The sequence below is a fragment of the Cucurbita maxima genome, unplaced genomic scaffold, assembly GCF_002738345.1.
Source record: "Cucurbita maxima cultivar Rimu unplaced genomic scaffold, Cmax_1.0 Cma_Scf00006, whole genome shotgun sequence".
In the NCBI taxonomy this organism is placed as follows: domain Eukaryota; kingdom Viridiplantae; phylum Streptophyta; class Magnoliopsida; order Cucurbitales; family Cucurbitaceae; genus Cucurbita; species Cucurbita maxima.
Genome location: NW_019272022.1, coordinates 200,003 through 215,034, shown reverse-complemented (window position 1 = coordinate 215,034; position 15,032 = coordinate 200,003). Strand labels below are relative to the sequence as shown.

At 42.8% G+C, this 15,032-nt stretch overlaps 2 protein-coding genes across 2 annotated transcripts in view; one reads left to right on the top strand and one right to left on the bottom strand.

Annotated features, from left to right (window-relative positions):
• The window catches only part of LOC111480712 (basic blue protein-like), a 117,596-nt gene that overhangs the window by 60,279 nt on the left and 42,285 nt on the right, over positions 1-15,032 (top strand). The gene's annotated exons all lie outside the window — the stretch shown is intronic.
• LOC111480641 (ribosome-inactivating protein bryodin II-like) lies at positions 11,277-12,446 on the bottom strand. The gene has a single exon (XM_023125794.1). The coding sequence runs from the start codon at positions 12,390-12,392 to the stop codon at positions 11,475-11,477; it is 918 nt and encodes a 305-aa protein (XP_022981562.1). The 5' UTR covers positions 12,393-12,446; the 3' UTR covers positions 11,277-11,474.

The window sequence follows — 15,032 nt, the reverse complement described above, 5'->3', positions numbered from 1 at the left end:
AATCGTTGACCTAATTTGACCTAAACCGACCCACTGACTTGAATTGGACTACCTGACTTGCGACTGCACAAAAGCAATCTGCACGTGGTATTCGCATGTGTCGGCCGCAAGTGGGCATTTTCTCGGGGCGTGAGGGCACGTGGCCGGTGCGTATATGCCCTTTTTTACCCGTTCCACTTTTGTTTACTCGATTTTTGTCCTGATTCTAATTATAACCATGTTTTTATGTGAATAGAGACTTAATCGAGGAAAATCAGTATTTTTGGACACCTTTTTTGCATAGAAACGCTAGCGAAAGGGCACGCGTCAATCAAGTAAGTTACCACACGAAACTTAGGAAGAAATACTTGTAGGAAATGCTTCAGTATGCATGTATGCAAGTTTAATTTCCTTTAGTTGACTAGATTTTTCCATGATACGAGCTTAGGTGGCAAAATGTATGAATTATGAAAAGTGAATCATGGTTTATGCTTCTGCTTGGTATGTGTCTTTTTGTGCATGAACTGTGGATGAATGTATTATGTGAAATACTATGTGAATTATCTAAGTGTTGCAATTATACTTTAAGCTTCTGCTATACATATACATATGTTTAATTCATGCTGAAATTGTGAATTCTACGTTCGAGTGCTTGATGGATGTCTTCGTCCCATTGAGCTTGCATGTTTAATTTGCATGAATTATGTATGATAATGTTAGATGACAATTACATGCACACTTTGTATTTTCCATGATCCATTAATAGGATAAGCCTAGGGATTTGTGGTTAGAAGTGACAAGTCACTCAGTCTAGACCTAACCTTCCCCTAGGAACCAACAAATTACCACGGCAACGAAGTACCTTAGGAGTGTTCTTAAGCTGCTAGTTGTGTGAACGGTATTTATAGTTTCGTGGGGGGACCAGGAGTTCTTGATCAGTTCTTACTACTCCTTGCCATTTCGCATGGGAAATGTGTCTCACGTCGTACAACCCATTAACTGTTGTCTTTAGCTAGAGTAGCTCGCCACTGGTGAGAACAGGAAGAAAATAACAGAAAGCGCAAGAGAACGAAAAACTTTGGAAGAAAATAAAAGAAAGTGCAAGAGAATGAAAACCTTAGATTATGTTGTTGCTAAAAACTAATACATATGTTTCTCATTTGATTGCAGTACTTAAAACAAACCGACTCTCTAAAAATAGCCAAAGTGGCCAACTTAAACTTTCGCAACTCCTCTCTAAACATGGCCGAAATGGCAAGCTAAAATTATGATACTCCACTAGACGTGTGGATGCGTCAAATTGTCTAACAGAAAAAATGCAACTGATGGTAAAAATTATGATTTAAAAAAAAAAAAGGTTTATCTAACAATCTCCTCGTAACACCTGTGGTATATCTACCTTATTGTTTGAACTCCGATCTTCGAGTCAAGTTCCTCAAATTTCACCCACGTAGAGACTTAGTGAAAATGTCTCCAAGCTGCTCCTCCGTTCGGATGAAGTTAATCTTGATAAGCCCCTGATCTGCACGCTCCCGGATGTAATGAAGATTGCTCTGGTCGTGCAAAACTGGATTTTTGATCAGGGAGATTATGGATTTGTTGTCCACGTACAACATTGGTAAATCGCCTTCTCTTTCGATCAGCTCCTCCATTAGCTGCGCAAGCCAGACCCACTGTGTGGCTGCCGTTGAAGCAGCTATGTACTCTACTTCGCAAGAAGACAGAGCAACTACCTTCTTTTTAGTTGATTGCCAGCAGATCACACCGCCTGAGAGAAGTAAATCATCCCGCTGGTGCTCTTACAATCATCAACGTCACCGACCATGTCACTATCATTATAGTCGACAAGCTCAAACTTCTTCTTTTCTCTCCTTGTACAGTATCTCACACCCTAGCCTCTGGTTCTAGCCACATAACGCACAATGCACTTGACAGCCACAAGATGCTCTTCCCTTGGTGCTTCCATCAACCTAGATTAGGGCGTGTAATTACTTGATAGCACATAATCCTGACGATGCTGCAATAATTGGTGGCGTCAACCGTTAGCGTAGTGTCAGCCTTCCTTAACTGGAGTCGGGCCTCCATTGACGTCCTTGTAGGGTTACTGTCTGCCAGCCCAGCTGTGTTCAGCAGCTTCTTTGCGTATACACCTTGACAAATTGTGATGTCGGTAGTACTCTGCTGCACTTTGATGCCGAGGTAGTAGCTGAACGCGCCGAGATCGCTCATCTTGAAGGTCGTTGACATCTCCATCTTGAATCTTCCAAGAACTTCCATGTTGCCTCCAGTGATTATGAGATCGTCGACGTACACTCCCATGATCAGCCGCTGCTCGCCATGGCCGCGCGTGTACATGCCATGCTCAGAGGCACAGTGCTTGAACTTGAGCGTTAATAGGGTACTGTCGAGCTTCGCGTTCCAGGCTTGTGGTGCTCATCGAAGCCCGTAGAGTGCCTTGTGCAGGGGCAATATCTTGCCAGGGTTGTCGTTGTCGATGAAGCCCGAAGGTTGTCGGACGTAGATGGTCTCCTTCACCTCTTAATTGAGGAAAGCGGACTTCACGTCCATGTGGTGGACCTTCCAGGAATGATGTGCCGCAATCGCCAGCAACAGGCGAACGGATTTCAACCTTGCCACCGATGCGAACATCTCTTCGAAGTCCACCCGTTGCTTCTAGACGTAACCCTTCACCACCAGATGAGCATTGTGCTTCACAACTCCTTTCTCTTTGTTATACTTTAGCTTGAACACCCATTTGAGTCCTATGGCTTAGTGTCCAAGCGGCATGTCCTCCAGACTCCACGTCTTGTTCTCAGTGATGGATGTCATCTCTTCCTACATTGCCTTTAGTCAGCATGGGTTCTTTTTTGCTTCGGCGAAAGAGCTCGGTTCATCCACGCTAATGGCATATAGTTCGGTCACCTCTTCTTTGAGCTCGACTCGAGGATTTGCAAGACAGTGAAGTTCGACGATGGCTCCATCATCGAGATCAAAGGGCGCGACACCATCCTATTCATCGACAAGGGCGGCGAGCACCGCAAGTTGAACGACGTATACTTTATCCCCAGGCTCAAGGCTAACCTTATGAGCTTGGGTCAACTCAATGAGGCCGACTGCTACATCTACATTGAGCACGGGCTGCTCAAGATCTACAACGATCGACGATGGCTCGTCACACAAGTTTAGGTGAGCCTTTACATCCTGGAGTGGAAGATAGAATAGCTACTTAGCCTCTCGGCTAGAACCGAAGAAGCAGCTTAGAGCTGGCACGCAAGGTACGGGCACTTGAGCTTTCCTACTCTACATAAACTACACGAGGAGGAGATGATGTATAGTTTGCCGGTAATCAAAGGCATGAATAGGCTGTGCGATGGGTGTCTCATCAACAAGCAGAAGTGCACCTCGTTTCCATCTCAGGCATCCTACCGCATCGGTCAGCTGTTGGATCTTGTGCACGGTGATCTCTGCGGGCACATCAAGCTGCCGACCCCAAGTGGCAAGATTTTTTTCCTCCTACTGATCTATGACAAGAGCCGCTTCATGTGGCTGACCCTACTACAAGCGAAGAATGCGGCGACTGAGGCGATTAAGCACGTTTAAGAGCGCACAGAGGCCGAATGCGGGAAGAAGATGCGGGTGCTGCACAAGAATCAAGTTGCAATGGCACCTAACGGCTCCTTACTTTCCCAACAGAATGGAGTGGTGGAGTGCCGGAACCAGACCATCTTTGGGACGGCAAGATCACTGCTGATGACAGTCGCGATGCCCGAGAGGTTCTGGGGAGAGGCGATCATGACAGCCGTCTACCTCCTCAATCGGTCGCCAACGTAAAGCTGCATGAGGTCTGGTTCAATAAGAAGCTTGCGGTACATCATCTCTAAGTGTTCGGTTGCATCGCGTACATGAAGATCACACATCCCCACCTTGCCAAGCTCGATCCAGGAGCAAGGCGTACAGGCTCTATGATCCTGTGGGAGGGCGAGTTCAGCTATCGCGTGACATTATCTTCAGCGAGAACACCTTCTGGTGGTGGAACGACCTTGACGTGGTGAACCAAAACCCAGAACAATTCATGGTGGAGTACCTCATCACCGAGCTGGAAGAAGAAGGAGCGTAGCACCGGGCACTGTCACCATCGCCAGCAGCTGCACCGGGCACGCCTATGTCAAACCAGCCGCAACTCCTGTTGTGCCCTCTGAACTAGTGGAGTTCGCAACACCACGTACTACAGATTTTACGTTGGATGCCGATCACGATGATGATCTGGTGCCTAGGTACCGAAAGAATGAAGACCTACTAGGAGAAGGTGAACCATCGGATTGGTGGCATGCGAGCTGCTTTGGCTACAGACAACATTAGCTGCATGGGAACGAGTTGGGTCGCGCCCCCCATAGGGGGACTATATGGGCCTAGGTCGTACTTAGCACACCCTTAGAAAAGATTCCATGTGGTCTTAGATAGCCATGCAGAGATAGCGCCTCATAGAGAGACACTAGTCATTACAACTCGGCATAAGGAACTCTTAGGGACTAAATGAAAGGATGGAGAACCAGAATAGCTCCAAGGGGCAAGCCCCAAGGGACTAAGACTAGAACCAGATGTCCTAGAGCCAATTAGAAGTCAGTGGGAATCTGTTAAGCTTAGGATGCGATGAGACCTTACAAGTAGGTGGTTTACTAAGTATAATTTTATACTCATCCTTGCTATGTTTCCTTTTTTTTTCCAGGTGCGTGAGACATCTGTCAAAAGAGAGCGCGATCAGAGATGTGGATTGTCACAAAGGAGTGCATGTCCCGGGGTGTTAGTCTAATCTTTTCTTTGGTATTCAAATTCTCATATTTTGTTCCAAAACTATTAATTGTTTGAACCTTTGTTTTTTTATTTTACTTGAAATAACTGATTTCGCTTTAATGCATTTTTAAATGTTTTCGTTGCATTCATGTCGTCGTTTTGAGTCACAGCTCAAAGTAAAATATTGGGTTGTGACACCCTAGGACACGCTTTCCTCTATGACCATCCACGTCTCTCAAACACGCCCTCTCTCAACCCATAGCATCACGCACCTGAAAAGGAAATTGTAGGAAGGATAAGTATAAAAATTATACTCAGTAAGCCATCTACTTGTAGACTTTCATCACGTTCTAGGTGTAACTGATTTCCATTGGCTACTCATTGGCTCTAGGATGTCTGGTTCTAGTTTTTTCCCCTTGGACCTTTTTTGGTATCCGTCCTTTCATTTTAAACTCTGAGAGTTCCTTATGTCGAGTTGTGAATGACTGGTTACCTATGAGGCGCTATCTTATGCATGACTCCATGAGACTATATGGTGTCTTACCTAGGGGGTGAGCTAAAACCTCTCATGCAACTAATGGGCTGTATGACGTGGGCTCTCGTTCCTCACGTGAAACGACTAGGTTTAGTCGGGTTTGATAAAAAACCTATGTCCCCCATGAAGCTATTGACACCATTCACGCATCTTACAACTTAAGGACAACTCTTAATGTGGTTCGTAAGCCATGTTGGTATGTTAGGCTCCTAGGGGAAAGGTTAGGTCTAAATCGGTAATTAGTTAACCTAACTACAAGTCCCTAGTCTTAGCATGATACTGGTTCATTAGAATTAACTGGGTGTGCACACAATATTTATCTAGAATCATCATACATATAGAATGTAAAATAAACATACATGTTGAATGGGGCGATAACATCTATTAAGCATCCTGAGCACAAATTACAAATTCTCATTCTTCTTTCAGCATGAAATAAGCATTTATACAACATAAACATAAAACATACAAGCATTCTATACAATATGCCTTCCATACTCTTAATTCTCTAATCACCTAGGTTCATTTCATGGTAAACTATCCACCTAAGGTAAATATTATAGCATGCATGCAATCCAAGTGAATCCTACAAGGTGTGATTGTATTCAATTAAGTCCTAAATCACATAAAAATATGGTTTGGCTTGGAATTGGGATGAAAATCGAGCAAATAAAAGTCAAACGGAAAGAAAAGGGGCTTACACAAACTGACGAAGTTAGTACTCGCAGGTATCACACTCGAGTGCCATGTGTAAAGAAAAATTCTATAGTTGCAGGTCGCAGACCGAATTTTGGGTTGGATGGCGGGTCGGGTTGATTTGGTTTCCTTTGGACCGCAGGTCTAGTCAAGTGGCAGGTCGGTTCAAGTCGACCCGCATGGGTCGGTTAAGGTTTGCAGAGGGGACGCATGTCTCATTCTAGTTGAGACCGTGTTGCTCCACGCAGTGATCGATGCATAGCTTCACCCGATGCCTAACACGTGTCCTCTGTCAGGTGGTATGCGTAGATCCTGTTAAATAAAAGCTATGTTCCTTATTCAGTTAGGTTGTTTTGACGTCTCAAAACTTCTGAATTCACGCTAATGGAAGAGCGTAATTCTAGCGGCCAACTTGGGCGAAGTCTTCGCCTACTTTTCTATTTTTTGTAATTAGTTTTTCTATTTTGTAATTAGATTTGTTATTTAAAGAATTCAATTGAAGAGAAATAAAACATCAGAGTCTTCAGCAAATCTCTCTCCCTCTCTCCTTTTACTTCTGCTATTTTTTCTTTCGAAGAAACCTTCGGCCAGTTTTTTCGTCGACATTTTCCTCCGAATTGCCAGAGTCAACAAGTGGTTTCAGAGCCAAGTTGAAGCCATTGGTGGTATATCATTTTGGAGAAGCCAATTTTATCAATAGTCAAGTTGAATAGCTCAAGTGGTTAGAGTGTCGATCTAATAATACACAGGTCTCAGGTTTGAGTAGAAGAAAATGCAAAGCGTGAAAACACACACATCGAGTAGGCTCAGTCACTCCTCCACGCCGTCGCTATGCGGTGAAATTCGGCGACGGCTCCGTCGTCGAGATCTAATGGCACGGCACCATCCTGTTTGTCAGCAAGGGAGGCGAGCACCGCAAGCTGACCGACTTCTACTTCATCCTGAGGCTCAAGACTAACCTTGTGAGCCTGGGTCTGCTTCATTTCCATCGAGCGCGAACCCCTCAAAATCTGCGATGATCAACGACGGCTGCTCACGCAGGTTCAGCACACGGCAAACCGTCTTTACATCCTGGAGTTAGAGATAGAGCAACCCGTCAGCCTCTCGGCCAAGACCGAAGAGGTATCTTGGAGATGGCACGCAAGATACGGGCATTTAAACTTTCCTGCTCTAGAAAAGCTACAGAAGGAGGAGTTGGTGCACGATTTGCCAACAATCAAAGGCGTGAACAAGCTGTGCGACGGGTGCCTCTTCGGCAAACAGAGGCGCACACCCTTTCCATCTCGAACATCCTACCGCGCCGATGAGCCGTTGGAGCTTGTACACGGCGATATCTGTGGGCCCATCAAGCCGGCGACCCCAGGCAGTAAGAGTCTCTTCCTCCTGATAGTCGATAACAAAAGCCGCTTCATGTGGTTGACCCTGCTGCAAGCGAAAAGTGAGGCGGCAGAGGCGGGCGGTTAAGCGCATTATAGTGCGAGCGGAGGCCGAATGTGAAAAGAAGATGCGAGTGTTGTGCACAAACCGAGGCAAAGAATTCACCTCGGCAAGTTTCGGTGAGTACTGCAACAAGATCGGCATACAAGGGAGTCTAATGGCGCCCTACTCCCCCCAACAAAGAATTCACCTCGGCAAGTTTCGGTGAGTACTGCAACAAGATCGGCATACAAGGGAGTCTAATGGCGCCCTACTCCCCCCAACAGAATGGAATGGTGGAATACCGAAATCAGACCATCGTCGGGACAGTGAGGTCATTGCTGGTGACGGCCGGGATGCCTGGGAGATTCTGGGGTGAGGCAGTAATGACGGCCATCTATCTCCTCAATCGGTCACCAACCCGAAGCCTCGACGGAAAGACGCCATATGAGAGACCTGGTACAACAAAAAGTCAGCGGTACATCATTTCTACGTGTTCAGCTGCATCGCATAACTTGAAGGTAACACGTCCCCACCTCACCAAGCTCGATCCTAGGGGGCTGAAGGTCGTCTTCATCGGCTATGAACCCTACAGCAAGGCGTACAAACTCTATGATCCTGTAGGGGGGCGAGCTCACATGTCTTGCGACATTGTCTTCGACGAAAGCACCTTCTGGCAGTGGAATGATGTGATCGAGGCAGATCATAATCCAAATTAATTCACAGTAGAGTACCTCGTCACCGAGCCGGAAGAAGGAGGAGCCCAGCATCAGGAGCCATCACTGCTGCCAGCAGGTGCAACCCCTGAACCAGTGGAACTCGCAACACCACGGATTGTGGATTCGACGCTGGATGCCGATCACGATGCTGATCTGGAGGCCAGGTATCGGAGGATGGATGACTTAGTGGGAGGAGGTGAACCACCTGGACTGGCAGCGCGCGAGCTCGAAGAAGTGACCGAACTGCATGCCATCAGTATAGATGAACCGAACACCTTCGGCGAAGCAGAAAGGAACCCATGCTGGCTGAAGGCAATGCAGGAGAAGATGACATCCATCATCGAGAACCAGACGTAGAGTTTGGAGGATATGTCGCTGGGACACCGAGCCATAGGTCTCAAATGGGTCTTCAAACTAAAGTGCAACGAAAAAGGAGAAGTTGTGAAGCACAAGGCTCGTCTAGTGGCGAAGGGCTACGTCCAGAAGCAAGGAGTGGACTTCGAAGAGGTATTTGCGCCAGTGGCAAGGTTAGAATCCGTTCGTCTCTTGCTGGCAATTGTGGCACATTACTCTTGGGAGGTTCACCATATGGACGTGAAGTCTACTTTCCTTAACGGAGAGCTGAAGGAGACCGTCTACGTCCGACAACCACCTGGCTTCCTAGACAATGACAACACCAATAAGGTACTGCATCTGCACAAAGCACTCTATGAGCTTCGACAAGCCCCACGAGCCTGGAACGCGAAGCTCGATAGTACCCTACTGTCACTGAAATTCAAGCGATGTGCCTCTGAGCATGGCATGTACACGCACGGCCATGGCAAGCAGCGACTGATCGTGGGAGTGTACGTCGACGACCTCATAATCACTAGAGGAGACGTGGAAGTTCTCAGAAGGTTCAAGAAGGAGATGTCAAAGAACTTCGAGATGAGCGATCTCGACGTGCTCAGCTACTACCTCGACATCGAAGTACAATAGAATTCTACCGGCATCTCGATCTTCCAAAGTGCATACGCGAAGAAGCTGCTGGACACAACTGGGCTTGTGGACAGTAATCCTACAAGGATGCTAATGGAGGCCCGGCTCCAACTAAGGAAGGCCGCCACTACGACGACAGTCGACTCCACAAATTACCGCAACATTGTCGGGAGTCTGCGCTATCTGGTAAACTCTCGTCCTGATCTCGCTTATTCTGTTGGATATGTGAGTAGGTTTATGGAAGCACCTAGGGAGGAGCATCTAGTGGCTGTCAAGCGCATCCTGCACTATGTAGCCGGAACCAGAGGCTGGGGTGTAAGATACTGCGCAGGGAGACGAAAGGAGAAACTCAAGCTGGTCGGTTACAGTGATAGTGACATGGCCGGTAACGTTGATGATCGTAAGAGCACTAGCGGAATGATCTACTTCCTCTCAGGCGGCGCGATCTGCTGGCAATCAACAAAATAAAAGGTAGTTGTTTTGTCTTCCTACGAAGCAGAATACATCGCCGCTTCGATGGCAGCAACACAAGGGGTCTGACTTGCGTGACTAATAGAAGAACTCATCGGGAGAGAAAGCGGTCCACCAATGCTATACGTAGACAACAAAGCTACGATCTCCCAGATCAAAAATCCAGTTTTGCACGACCGGAGCAAGCACATTGAAATCAGATTCCACTACATTCGAGAATGTGCAGATCGAGGGCTCATCAAGATTGATTTCATCCGAACAAAGGAACAACTTGGAGACATTTTCACAAGTCCCTGGCGCGGATAAAATTTGAAGAACTACGCTCAAAGATCAGAGTTCAAATAATAAGGTAGATATAACACAGCTTTTAGGAGGAGATTGTTAAATAAAAGCTATGTTCCTTATGTTCCTTATTCAGTTAGGTTGTTTTGACGTCTCAAAACTTCTGAATTCACGCTAATGGAAGAGCATAATTTTAGCCGACAACTTGCGAAGTCTTCGCACACTTTTCTATTTTTGTAATTAGATTTATTATTTAAAGAATTCAACCGAAAAATAAAACATAGAGTTTTCAGCAAATCTCTCCCCCTTTCTCCTTTTACTTATGCTATTTTTTGTTTCGAATAAACCTTCGGCCAGTTTTTTGGTCGACATTTCCTCCGAATTGCCAGAGTCAACAGATCCTCTTGTCGATTGACACGTGGCTCGGGTGTAAAAATTGCCTCTCCTGGCAGTCGCAAACACAAAATCCGATTAGTTATTCCCTCTTTTCTCATTTTTATATCTTTTAATCTAGAAGTCCAATCAACTCAATTTCTTCAATTAAGTGATAGTATGTAGATCCATCTACACCCTAGTATTTTTCTTGAATTTAAACACCAACCATAGAATGAGTTACGAGTGCTGAAAGTAGGTTCGTTTTTCTTTTCTTATCGTTTTTGGATGACTCTTGTTATCTCCGCTTTTTGATCAAGGTTTGGGCCAAATTTGTTAAAGAAATCTATAGAGAGTTCTATCTAGAAGGACATATCAAAATCCTAGGCCTCGATTGGTAAGAGAGGTCTCAAATCTGAGGAAGAAGTCAATAAGCGTACCATTCACTTTTGTTTCAGTTCGGTTCTTGGTGGAAAGATTCGACTTTGGTCGTTATGATTTTCTTCTTCCTTCCAAGAAGAAACTCGTGTCCATATCTTGGCTGAAAGTGGATTTCGGCAGTGGTCCGGTGGGTTTTTAGATGAGATATTCGACGGCTCCTTTCTTCTCTCATCTTTGTTCTCTTTTCTTTTCAAGTACTCTATTAGGGTTCTCCTTGGACCCCTGTTATGTCTTGAGGGACAAAATAACTTCTTTTCTCTTTGGTTGACTTTGATTTTTTTTTATTTTTTTGAAGTGTTACCGTTATGAATAAAATAAATGAGACAGTTATGAACCAAATACATGCATAGAAGATGTATGAACTGTTTATCACCGATGGGATGAGACAAATATTGTTCATAATTATTTTTAAAAGATTGTCTAACCTTTATGAAGTTTATATGAACTATGCTTTTATGTCGGTTGGAAATTTGAGTCTTTTAAGTTTAAGACGAACCAAGAGGAAGTCAATTGGTTCCTCTTCTTCCTTCTTGACTCCATCCCTAAACCAAACATCACAATATGACCTTATAGATGATGATGATAGGGAACTATGGTTGGATGCAAATTTACTTCATATTATTTAGATATTACATAAAGCGCAACCGAATTATTCCACACTTATTTATCACATACATATAATACATATACATAATATCTATATGTTAGAGATATGTTGAAGTAGTAGCCACATGACATGCTTTTTGCTATTCTTTCAATGCGTGGAATTCCATAGTTGTAAGTTATGAGCTCATTCAGAAATCAATTCCAAAATGACCTCGAGCAGCTTCCCATTTGATAAACTCTTCCATCAATTTGGATACTCCATTAACCCCTGGCTTGTTGCAAAGTAACAGCGCCATTCCTTTAACAACTGGGGAATTGACATCACTCACCAGAACTGGCTTATTGCTAACACTTCGAACTTGGACTGGATGCTCAAACTTACCTCCATGCTTTTGCGCCTTCTGTACCTGTTCAGATAAATTGGACCAACGGTTTTCTAAACTCAAGTATCCAGGATCTGGCTTAAACTTTGACTCAACGTTCTCACAATTCCTTGCCTCAATATACTTAAACCTCGAAGCTTCTGAAAGCATTTGAATCATCACAATAAACGATTTAGGCACAGAATAGCCAGCGTTATAATGGAACATGTTGCCAATGGAGCTGCTTAATTCAGAGAACCCAAGATCAATATTCTCTCTTGAAATCTTACCTGCATGCCTCTCAAGATCATCATAATTCCCTTTATACGACAGCGTTTCATGTTTGCTACCTTTAAATAGCACATCATGGGCTTCTTTGGAAACATCTTTTAGAAAATAAGCCTTGTTTCCAGCTTGGTATGCGACAATATAAACATCCACTGTGTCGATTGCAACAGTGATGGATTCGCCTTTGTAATTGGTGAGATTGACCAATATGAAGCGCGCCAACCCTTTGGCTGTGGCTGGCAGCACAGGAATGTCGTACACTTTGTGGGAGTTTACCGTAAGTGCCTTACGAAGATCACTAATGAATTGTTTGTAGGTTTGGGCAGTGGCACCCAACAGAGAGAAGCTGAGATTAGCATTGGCGGAAGGACGAGGAGCACGAATGGCAACATGAGCACCACAGTTTAAGGGAAAGGGAGCTTGTATCAAGTCTTTAGTTGATCCAATGCACTCCATGTCTGAACAATACTCACTCGCAACCTATATGGTTAATTTCAGACTTCTTTTCATATGTGATGTCTAACACTTTCATTTTGCTCTATATTTATATACGTAAGGCCATCATATTATGATGATCTTTTCACTTTGGGAAAGAAACTTGATGATGTGAAATTACTAGCTGGAATATTAAGCAACTATAATATTCCAAAGTTAGCAAAAGTATATATATTCCACACTTTTCTTTTAATGGTCCGCTTATTCAAAGGAGAGATAAAGACAAGGGTAGGTGGAGAAGTAGTAGTCATGATATGCCTTTGTATTATATTTATGTGTGAAGTTCAAACTCATGAGATTCTTGACAAATTTATGGTGTATTAGGTTCAATTTTTGCTATGTGACTACCTATATTCAAATTTTGGATTAGGATCAATCTCATTTGGATGAGACCTTGATTCATTTATATACCTCTTCTTTACTCATGTATTACATGACCACTAACTTTTACTTTGATTCGTCCATAAATCACATATTAGGAGATGTATTGATTTGATATCAATCGGTCATGACTCGATTTTTGAAACTTTAAATTTCGGACTGTGAAAAAAAAAGACATACTAAAAGTAAATAAAATGAAAGTAAAATAAAAATGAAATACAATAAAATTTTCTACAATTTTAAATAAACAACACTACAATTCAAAACAAAATCTATTTAAGTTTATTACAAGTTTATTACACACCGTGAATGAGTTCGTGAAACAAATTTCAAACAAAACATGAAATACCTAAAATACAAAGGTATGACTGACGCCCCAAAAATGACCTACTTTGTTTCCACAAAACTTTCAATCTCTCCCTTACCTCGACCGTCCGTGAGCGAACAACTCAAAATGAAATATAGACTGAGGTGAATATAAAAAATACTAAATAAGCATTCTACTTGTAGGCTTTCATCACATCAAATTCCTAGCATGTTTTCACGTTCTTCAACTTAGGTTTTAGGAAGTTTGAGCCTAATTCTATAGTTATCTAAGCTTTTGGAAAGAACTCGAAGTTTTAAGTAGCTATCTAATATATTAGAGACCATCCCGAGGACTCTAAGTTGTTCACCATATTCAAGTGTCGTGAATCTACTAGACAATGTATCTCTTCTCTAAGTGAATTAACTTTTCTATTCTTTAGACTTAGTCAACTTGCATAGACACAACCGTACGACATTTATTGGTCTTAACATCATCTATCAAAGATTAACTAGCAGACCCTACCACAGGGCCATAGAGTCACTCTAAGTATATGGGAGCAACATCGTGTGCTTTCTAGCTACTAGGTTACTTGTGTTGTCCCACGCTCCTTCTTAGGGCAGGTTTACCGTGCAAAGACCATTTTCACCTAATAAAGGCACCTGGTTGTCTCGAAACACTAAACTATCGACTCTAAGCCTAGCTCGATGGTACTACTTTTATACTACTACCACTTGACAGGGTGCTAAAGGTGTGATTAAAGTCGCTACTAGTGCTAAGGGCATACTGAAGGAGATGGAGGAGGAAGCTCTAGTGACACCGTTCACACTACTACTAAGTCTGTTAATCTTTCTTAATCATCCATGCCATGTAGGTTTATTAGGTTCTTAGGACGTTTAAACGATTTATTTCTTAGTCATCCTTTTATGAGAGAACTATGGTCACGACCCCTAATCATTGCTGATGAATCTAAGGTGCTCTATCTATTGAAAATCTACAAATCTAGGTCAATGTGAAAACTGCTCTAGCTCTAGTGCTTGTGTCATAACTCAATCTTTGAGGATTCAAAAATCAAACCATGACAAAGAAAATGAAATAAAAATAAAAATAAAATGAAATGAAAGATAAAAATACATAAATATTTAAATGGAAATAAAGGCAAACAACGACACTATTATTAAATACAAAATAAGATCTAATTGGAAGATGATGTTGTTTAACTTTATTACAAAGGGAAAAAAGGGGTATGTAATTATAAAACGGGTATGTAATATGTAATTATAAATATTTAGAGGAGTAACTATTAGAAGGCCTCTTCAAGTCAACTATTTACGTAGTCTCCACATTTCCTTTTAAGGTGAGTTTATTCTACATACAATAGTTACTCCTCACAATGATTCATTTACGCTACTAGCGGTTTCATAAGTTTTCATAACTTTCCCTTAGTGTTATGGAGATCTACTGGGGTCTTAAAGTGTCTAGGCGAGTTCATTCTCAACTATTCTTTCCAAGACATTTAAGACTAACTCCTCGGCTAATCCATACTTTGAGTGCATGTTGGTCTAAAACTCTGATCGCCACTCACGATCCTAGAGTGCTCGTTCTATTGAAAATATACTGAAATTAGTTGGCTCAAAACCGCTCTAGGTCTTGTGCCGAAGTCTCAACTTGGTTCTCTTGTGCATGTTTTGCTAGGTAGATTATTTTGTCGATCACCTAGAGCTTGGTTTATATAATCTACAAGTTAGTGCAAGTTTATTAGGGAGATATCTTATCAATTACCTAATTAACTGAAAGCATAAACTAAAACATTCGTGAAAACAAACAAATAAATAATGTAACGACCTGAAAAAAAAAAAAAAAAAAAAAAAAAAAAAAAAAAAAAAAAAAAAAAAAAAAAAAAAAAAAAAAAAAAA

Coding starts and splice junctions, on each gene's coding strand:
- LOC111480641 (XM_023125794.1), bottom strand. CDS start 12,392: ATGGAGTGCATTGGATCAACTAAAGACTTGATACAAGCTCCCTTTCCC.